The 9,784-nt window shown below is 38.4% G+C and overlaps 1 protein-coding gene across 2 annotated transcripts in view; it reads right to left on the bottom strand.

Annotated features, from left to right (window-relative positions):
- Positions 1-7,036: 7,036 nt before the first annotated feature.
- The window catches only part of MRPS31 (mitochondrial ribosomal protein S31), a 39,327-nt gene continuing 36,579 nt past the window's right edge, over positions 7,037-9,784 (bottom strand). For both annotated transcript variants that reach the window (XM_075919111.1, XM_006124913.3), the window contains exon 7: positions 7,037-7,373. In XM_075919111.1, the coding sequence (XP_075775226.1) occupies positions 7,108-7,373 (266 nt within the window). In that variant the 3' untranslated portion in view covers positions 7,037-7,107. The remainder of the gene's footprint in view (positions 7,374-9,784) is intronic.

The following is a 9,784-nucleotide window of genomic DNA, read 5'->3' as shown; positions in this document are numbered from 1 at the left end:
CTTCTGTGCTGCTTCAGTCATTTTACTGCAGAGCAGTGGAAATTGGATGTTTTAGTTGTTTATTTAGCTCAATGGTTGAGGTGACGTAACCTGAATCGTGATCCACGTGATGTTATCATCTACATTATCCCGCCAAGTTAGCGTCAGCACCTTGGCAATTTATGTAATTTAATATTGTTTATCGTTAAAGTTTACAATGTCCATTTATGTTGTCTTAATATAGTATAAAAATTATGTCTGTAAAAAAATTTGTCTGTCCATAATTTTTTCCCATTTTGTCCGTAAATGAAATTTCTGTGGGCTGGCAATCCTGGATACAATTACCTTCAGGGGTACTTGAGAGAAGTCTGGTGTGTACGTCAACACAACTGAAATTTGGAGAAAACTGAATTTTTGTTTAAAGTTTTACAGTGCTTTATTATTTGTATTTTTTACACCCAAAAATTTCATTACCCACCCAGCTACGATTAAGTTGTTTAAACAAACACGTTGCAATGGCAGAAAAAAATACACTAAACACTAGCCTAAGAGCCCCTAAGCTGGCTCTACAACTTAAGAATTACCCCTTCACTGGATGATTTTCCATAGCCTTGCTTTTAAGGCCTGATTACTCTACCAGTACAATGCAAAGCAGTCGCACCCTACAATGAGACCCACTGTTTTTAAATGACAAGACTGTAGATTTTAACAACTGCTATACATACCCAGACATAATTCTTGCTAACGCTCACTCATGCTGCAATCTGTAAGACCCACAGGAAGGGGCCCCCTTCTTTGGAGAAGGAAGCTCAAGCCATGGGAGGGAGCTGAGATGTTAACGTAGGTGTTTAGCTTTTGTTTTGTTTTTTCCTGAACACCCATGCTGCTGCATCCAGTCTATAAAGTTATAGATGATGCTACTGTATCATAAATGAATTCTAATGTACATTTCCAACATGCCAACTAAAGGACATTCTGCAGCCCTACGGGGGATTGGAGCTTTGCCTTTTGTTTGCATGGTTCTGAATCAAAGTGAAAACAGTCTGATGAGTTTTTCTTCCTTTATTTCCCAGTTTTATTTGGCAAAATGGCCATTCCCAACATCTTGACAGTCATTCCAGATTGTTCCTAGGTTTCCCAGCAGTCATGCCTGTGAACCTCCAAGCTGTGAAAATGTGAACAGAAATCCCATGATGTGGTGGGGGCCGATAGGTGCTACCACCATACAAGAGCCTCTGTTTTAGGCACTATACAGACACACACACAGAAACAGATAAATTCTTTAAAGCAGGAGCTACAATCTCAGTAGAGAAAACAAACTTAGGATGGGAGAAAGGAAAGCTTATCCCTGTTTTACAGATGGGGAATTGAAGCACAAAGAGATTAAGGGGTTTGCCCAAGGAGCCACAGAAGGCTGAGGCAGAGCCAAGAACAGTACTAAGATCTTGAAAACAAACAAACAAAAGTTTTGGACACATCTCTATGAATAAAGGTATTGTATCAGAATATCCCATCCAATTGCTTTCTGAGTCTTCCTTACACAATCATCTTGCTTTTAGCTCTTCTGACTGCACTATTTTAACATTTTGTTTCAAAATTCATCCTGTTTCAGTGTAAACTGAATTGTCTGCAACGCATTTGCTCCATGTGTTAATGTGCACAAAAGGATTTGCTCCATGTGTTAATAGCTCACATTTTAGTGCATGATTTCACATCTTTTGATATGGCACTCCTCCACAGGGAATAAATCCCAGAGCACAATCAAACCTATTGTTTCTAATAGTTTTGTTTTACTCTGTAGAGGGAACAATACACCTACATCACATCTGATAAAATAAATCTACACTGACATCTTGTGGTAAGAGGATTGAGAGAGGATTATGAGATTTAAGAGCCCTCTAGCCACATACAACTGCATATCGTATGTCGTCTCTCATTATGTACCTGCTCGCAAAAATCAAACACTTACCAGCTGGTGGAAGGCAAGGAAGAAAATACTCTAGGGACCAGGTTTTCAGGGCCCACAATTCCAGTTGAAGTCAATGGGAACTGCAGCACCTATGAAAATCGGGCCTTTAAATCTCACACTGAACACCATTTGTGCCTCAAAGCGGTCAGGGAAAAAGATGTTCGATATTATAATCAAACTATATAAATCTTTACTTACTTCTAATGATAATTCCAAAGTAGAATGTCATAATCTCACATTTGCAAATTTCATGATACTTTAAAGCTTCTAATCAAAGAACAAGCATTAAAAGAGCTATTTTCATATTGGGGCTTTATCATCCCTGCAATCAGAGAAGCAAAGGAGATTGCAATAGCACTCCAAATCACCATTAATTTATCTTCATCTAAAATTGTAGGTTTAAAACAAAAGTTTCCAGTTTGAGAAAGCATTCAACAATTTTCCCCTCATCATTTTCCCAATAATTTCAGCTCTTCCTATTGTTCAGAAAAAGTACAACAGGCCACCATCTCTTTCAGTGCTTATTTAGAAGCCTGTTGGAAATACAGCATGAAGGCACTGCCAACATCAGACCACCCTTGCAGCTAGCTACATGGGTGCAAGGCCCTGGAATAGACACAATCCACTCTAGTGCAGCAGGGTATTTTATACCATATTCAAAGTAGTATACAAAGCATAGCTTAGTTACTCAGATAACTTGTGCCTACATGGGGGGGGGAGAGGGTTGTAATGGTGCCTGAAATCCCAATGTAGGCAAGGCTTAAGACCAAACACAATTGCTCCTTCAGTTCTCTACTAATGTCGACCAGGAGATTATTGTCTGGTTTCTCACACAATAGAATAAATCACTATTTGTTCAAGTTTGGTTTCAAGTAAACCATCAGTTTTGTAACTGGAGGTCAAATAGGCTTTCGAAACAGGACAACTTCCTACCATCAGCTCTAAGAAATTAAGTGCACTGCACTGGCAAGATTCACGCACTTAGTATTTACATAATGCTCCTGTATCTACAAATTGATACAATAAATAGTTAATCAATTCCTGGGACTAACAACATTTGATGTAATCCTTCCATTATAACTAGGGATCATTCCTGAGAAATCTTCCACTTGCCATGTCTGACATACCATAGCAGGCATATGGTCAGATTCAAAAGGTGATATAAATGGTCACACAGCCCTGGAAGCAAGTACAATTTACACATTATTGGGTGTGTGTGGAGAAAGCAACAAATGGGAGGATGGGAGGAGTTGTAAGATGAAGTAGAGGGATTCATGTGAGATCTCAAGATTTACGATTCTTCTTGCAGATCACAAAGTTTTGGCTTCCCTGTTTACATCTGGAAATGTGAAAAATTCATGCAGAAAGTCAAAACTATGCATAGAAGTGTAATAATTCAAATGATTGATTACAAGTAATGCCTAATCAAACAGCGTGCACAGTGCTGTTATTCTTTGGAGTGATGTGCTGGAGTAATGTGCTGGAGTAAAGAAGAGTGCTTCTGTAGGCAAACTATCAGCTGTTCTGTGCTTATCTGGTATAGGCCTGAAGAGAACCAGAAGAGTTTCACAAAATGCCATTGATGAACAGAGCTTTTCGCATTTTACAAGATTCCTCAATATCTCCCAGGTAAGCATTAATGGAGCCCATTAGTGATTGACTTGGAAACATATAACCCTGCTCTGTGGTTTATGCCATTATTCCTCCATGTGCTGCTTTGCAGTGGTCATCCCCACTAGTTTTAAAATATGTCCCCCTCCATTGCATACCCCATCTTTGGCAGCCCAGAAGGCAAGAATCTCCACCTGGAATTTTCAGACAAATAATCCACGATGTTCTCCCAGCTGCATTACTAATGTTTTTTGTAAATGACAAGTGTAGTCCACAAAAAATAGACTAGGCAGATGCACCAGTGCCACATTCTTCAGGCTTCTTATGGTAGCATTAGAGAGGACTAAAGGGTAGAAAATTAGTCATCCATTAACAAAACCAATTTCAGGCATTAAAAAAGAAAACCTGAGACTACAGTAAATCATTAATGTTTTTCTACTTTCGACATAGAGCCTACAGACATGTGAAGTCTATTCAAAATTAGATCTGTATACCACTTAATCATTGGAAAAAACCCTCATGATCATGTCACACCCACAAACTAAATACGTGGTTTAAAGATTATTGCTGTGATGAGATCAATAAAATCAATATCAAAAGGGTGGTTTCATTCCAACTACAATGACTAGCATTTCCAACTCTATTTCAGGTTGCAACAGAAAGGGAGAGTTTTTGTGTGTGAAAGTTAAGTATTTGGGTGCACTGATGTTGAACGCTTCAGTGTGTAGGATGGGTAGCTCCACATACAGCTATTGATATTCCTTCAGCTGCATCATAACTGGTACTATGCTGATTTGCTCTGAACAGTCCTAATCAGGCTTAGATACATACATACCTAGACCAATATTTTCTAACACAGTTGCCTAGTGTGAGCCTCCAAACACATTTTTAAACTTAAAGGAAGACTTGTTTAGTTTGGAAAGGAGAAGACTGACAGAGGACATGCTAGCAGTTTTCAGGTATCTAAAAGGGTGTCACAAAGAGGAGGGAGAAAAATTGTTCTCCTTGGCTTCTGAGGATAGGACAAGAAGCAATGGGCTTAAACTGCGGCAAGGAAGGTTTACGTTGGACATTAGGAAAACTTCCTAACTGTCAAGGTGGTTAAATACTGGGATAAGTTGCCTAGGGAGGTTGTAGAATCTCCATCACTGAAGATATTTAAGAAGGGGCTAGCTAGATATCTACCAGGAATGGTCTAGATGGAACTGGGTCCTGCCGTGAGGGCAGGGGACTGGACTTGATGACCTCTCGAGGCCCCTTCCAGTTCTAGTGTTCTATGATTCTTAAAACAGAAGTAACTTGATTTTCAAAGGTGCTGATCACCTGCAGATCCCACTAAGAGCTCATCAGAGTGCTGAGCTCCTGTTACATCTTTTCTAAGTTCCCACAGCCTAACACCTGTTGAATCAGTACTTTCATACACAATTAAACCATCCTGCCCCACAGAATTAAAACTAACTATGAAGATTTCCTATATTCCATATCAAAATTCAGGTTGCAATAGAATGAAAGCAGAAAAAATTATTTCTAGTGAAATAAAAGGTATGGTAATTGCAGTTACACTGTCACTAGTTTTTTGAAAACATTCCAATAAGATTTATTTAAGCAGGGTAGTATTTTTCTTTTTGACTTCTTATGTAGCTGTAAGTATAAATGGCTAGGTGAAAGTCTGTGAGGTACATTAGTTGTAAATCTGAAACATGCCTAGACACTGAGCTGAAAATTAAACGAACTTACCACAAAAGGTACTTTTGTTACAGCTGCCACTTGGTCTTGCTGTGAGAGCACGACATCTCTGAAGATTTCTGCAGAATTTGAATCTTGCTTCTGTCACTACTCTTATTTAAAAGCCATTTTTCTGCATGTTGTCTTTCTTTTGAAGGGAAGGAAAAAGCCAGGACTACCTATACCCTATATTAGCATAAAAGGGTGTCAAAATTCTGATTTCAAAGGCAGACATGATCTCTCATTTGCACTTCCGTGACTGAGTAAAAACAAAAAATAAGTGATTTGCCACAAGATAATTTGATTTGCTCAATGACAAAGCTGATGTTTTTCCTCCACTGGTGTCCCTAGCCTCTGTTTGTCAGAAACGGGGAATGAGTGACAGGGAATGAATCACTGGATGATTACCTGTTCTGTAAATTCCCTTCTGGGCACTTGGCATTGGCCACAGTTGGCAGACAGGATACTGAGATAGGTGAACCTTTGATCTGACACTGTATGGCCATTCTTATGTTATTTATTGTTTCCTGATCGTGGCTTTCAGGAGCAATCCGTGCCTTAAGTATTAGCCAACATGGAGAATAAGTTAGGACCATCAGTGTGAACAGATCCTACAATGATGTGGGGGAGGAGAAACACTCTACAATCTATCCGACTGTATGTATGTTGGAAAAGCAGACAAATATACACTACAAGAGCATTAAATAGAGCGTGGGTTAAAAGCAAAATAAAGGATAATAGACTGAAGAGGGCCATGCAAAAGTTAAGACAAATGCAACAAATATAACAGATTTGGAACACTGTGCAAATGTGGATAATTTATGAGAAAACGTGGAATTTATGTCATGAGCATCACAGAATATTTCACAACAGAACAGAAGACAAGGTTATAAAAAAAAAAGTAATAGGCCAACAACTTTACACCTCTTGATAAGATCTGAACCTCCCATTTTCAAACTTGCAGGGCAGGAGATAAACAAATCTTAATCCAGATACTGAAGTAGGACTGAATATTTCCTCCCTGATCCATTACGATAGCAGGCATTAAATGTACACGTTCCAGGGCATTTTTGTGGCAGGCTGGTTGTTTGTTTTTAAATGATGGGTTTAGCTGCTCAGGTTTGTGATGTTAGAGATAACCCTACTATAAAAGGGCAGAATGCAAGCAAGGCTGTTTGACAATATACCACATGGATGTGATGATATTAAAATATTTTACATAATGTAAAGTGTTGTAGAAAGTGGAGGGGAGGGAATTATACAGAGGGGAAAAAAGATAGAAAAAAATCAAACCACTTTTTGATAGTAAAACAGGTAAGGCCATGGTACAGTTTCTCATGGGAAACAGTGGACTCACCCACCAACAATTAGCATATTTAAAATATACCAAATAAAACATTAACATGCAAAGGAGAACAATCCTGAATTGGCAGGGGGATGGAATACGTGACCGTACTGGCTTTTTCTCATCTCTAGATTCAGAGACAGTATCAAATTTTAAAATGCATACAGCAGAAATCAGGAAAATAAAGTCCATTCTGAGAAATCTACTTACTGGTTATTTTAGATAGGCTTAAAATGAATTAAGTAGTCAATTGTGGAATTTGTACTGCAGAATTAATGAAATTTTTGCTATGTACAGTCTATGAGTTGTAAACCATTCCTTCCATTTTGTTCATTTATATACATAAAGAATGGCAAATTTTACCCCTCCCCCCCTTTTTTTAAGTTCACACAATTACAGCTTTTAAATCAGGTGTTAATGTTTTATTACGCACTGACACAATGCTATAATGGTTTGGATTTTTTAAAGTTATCATTTGTTACTTTGACAGACTCCTTGTTTCAAAACTAAGGTTTGTCTCTTTCTCGTGATGATCAATCTCCTTAAGAAGTTCCTCCTTTTCCTGGAAATAATTCCGGAACCACTCAATATGCTCCGCTTTTTGTTTAACACTTAGATATGGGTTCTTGGAAAGCCCACAGATCACCAGTTCCATGAAGTGTCGAATAGGTCCTTGCTTGGGAAAGGCTTCAAGATATTTATCCAGAAAGATATGTTCATGAAATTCAACATCATCTTCAATACCTAGAATGTAAATTGCAAATAACACTGTTAAATCATCATAATTTGATAGTGAACACACTCAAGACAAACTAAGTATTTATATCAGAGGGGTAGCCTTATTAGTCTGGATCTGCAAAAGCAACAAGGAGTCCTGTAGCACCTTATAGACTAACAGATCTGTTAGTCTATAAGGTGCTACAGGACTCCTTGTCGCTTAAGTATTTTATGTAAACTTTTTAATTGGTAAAATTAAGAGTTCATTGCTGTATACAAAAAGAAATATAAACTTCACTGAAATGAGAGAAGACTTTGGTGACATCGAAAAACGCACATTTTTGACACTACCCTGCCCAAACAGGAGAAATTTGAGTGCACAAGATGTCAAGCCACCATCCACAACTCTTGGTTTTCATTTTGTGTTTTCCATTACGAGGGCAATTTTTACATTTATTTCGTATTTGTTAATGCCATTGAAGCCTTACTTTGAAATCTATTTCCTTAGTAATGAACTCTGCTCTTCCAATACAAGCAAACAGGGGTTTGTTATGGGCTACTAGCAACATTTAAAAAAAACGGAATTGAACATTTATTTGTAATAAGAAATATACTGCTTGCATACCTTTGCAAAATGGTTTAAAGAAAAACATGAAAGTAGTTCAAACTGAGCAAGGCTACCTTTGAAAGTATTGGTTACTAGAACAATTTCCATGCTTGTGTTCATTACATTTCACAGTTTTGAAACAGAGACTGTTTTTAAATACTTCTTTTAACATTTTCCAGACTTTTGCAATCATAAATATACAAAATAGATCAAGATAAACATAAATGAAAGATTTTGCAAGTTGTGTCAGATGTGATCTTTAGAAGTGATGAACGCAAAAATATCACATTAAAAAGCATTTAATTTCAGAGCTATGTGGTGTAGTGGTTTGTTACAGACCTTTCGCCAAAAATACCTTAAATCAAATATCAGAGGGGTAGCTGTGTTAGTCTGAATCTGCTTAAACAATGAGAAGTCCTGTGGCACCTTATAAACTAACAGATATATTGGAGCATAAGCATCTGACGAAGTGGGACTTTGCCCACGAAAGCTTATGCTCCAATAAATCTGCTAGTCTATAGGTGCCATAGGACTTCTTGTTGTTAAATCAAATAGTGATTTCAGACTTCTTTCCAGTAGATTTCACTGGTTTCTACTTTTTAATTTGACACTAGTATTCAAAGGATACACAAAGTGTAAGATCTTGGAATCTATAAACTCAAATATGTATAGAAACATGGGGTATGGAAATATGAGATTTTGCTGTGTTCCTAATCCAGAAATCAAGACAGACTGGGGTTTCTAAGTACGTAAAGAATTTTTCCCTTCTTAAGTTGATAAAAAACCCTGATGCTAATTAATGCAATTATTTGATAAGATATAAAATTAACTATCATAATACTATGTTGTTATTATGATATAAGAACTTGCAAAGACTGCAGAACAGTAAGATTTGTTTTTTTGGATTGGGGTCTCAAACTCTCCCCTTCCTGCCACCTCCCCACCCTCTACCCCACACTGCACCCCAAGATATTCTCCAAGAGATGCAGCCTTGGGATGGCAGCAGCAGTCCCTCCCCTTGGCACTCACCACGGCAATGGGAGCCATGAGGAAACAGAACACACTGCACGTACTCACACCACTTCCTTGTGGCTCCTGCAGTGGCTGGGAGTGTGGGGAAAAAGGGACTGCTGCTACCGCCCGGCATCAGGCCCCCCAGTAATCCCCAAGGCCACATCCCTTGGAGGATGGGGTGCAACTGGAGGGAGAGGGCAGGGCAGGAATGGAATGGGCGGGCCTTGGGGGATAGGGACATATGTCTCCCCTGCTGCAACAACTCCCAGGCCAGATTGCCAAAATGCTCCAGCTGTAGATGGCCTGTGGGCTCTGAGTTTAAGACTCCTGTTTTAGATGAACAAGAGACAGTTAAAAAAACCAACAAAAAAGGGAAGTACATTGGTCTTAAGTTAAAAATCTAGTGGAAACATCCCAAACCCAACAATTTAGCACAATTTAGTTGAAAATATTTATGCCAATGAACAGTACTGTACTAGCAGGGGTATTGCCAAAAATTGGTGAAAGCTTGCACATCACTTATCTGCTACTTCAGGGGGTAGCCGAGTTAGTCTGTACAGGATAAACTTAAAAACAACAAATAGTCTGGTAGCACTTTATAGCTAACAAAACATGTAGATGGTAGCATGAGCTTTCATGAAGAAGTGGGCTGTGCCCACGAAAATTCATACCACCATCTACATGTTTTATTAGTTTTTAAAGTGCTACCAGACTATTTGTTGTTTTTTAAGTTTATGCTGTACAGTTATTAGTCCTTAAACATACCGGTAGTTGTGAATAAGCACTACAGTTTCCCACTCTAGAAATGAGCATCAAA

Source organism: Pelodiscus sinensis, chromosome 1, assembly GCF_049634645.1.
Source record: "Pelodiscus sinensis isolate JC-2024 chromosome 1, ASM4963464v1, whole genome shotgun sequence".
Lineage (NCBI taxonomy): Eukaryota > Metazoa > Chordata > Testudines > Trionychidae > Pelodiscus > Pelodiscus sinensis.
The sequence above is the reverse complement of the archived record's forward strand: the minus strand, read 5'-3'. Positions and strand labels throughout refer to the sequence as shown.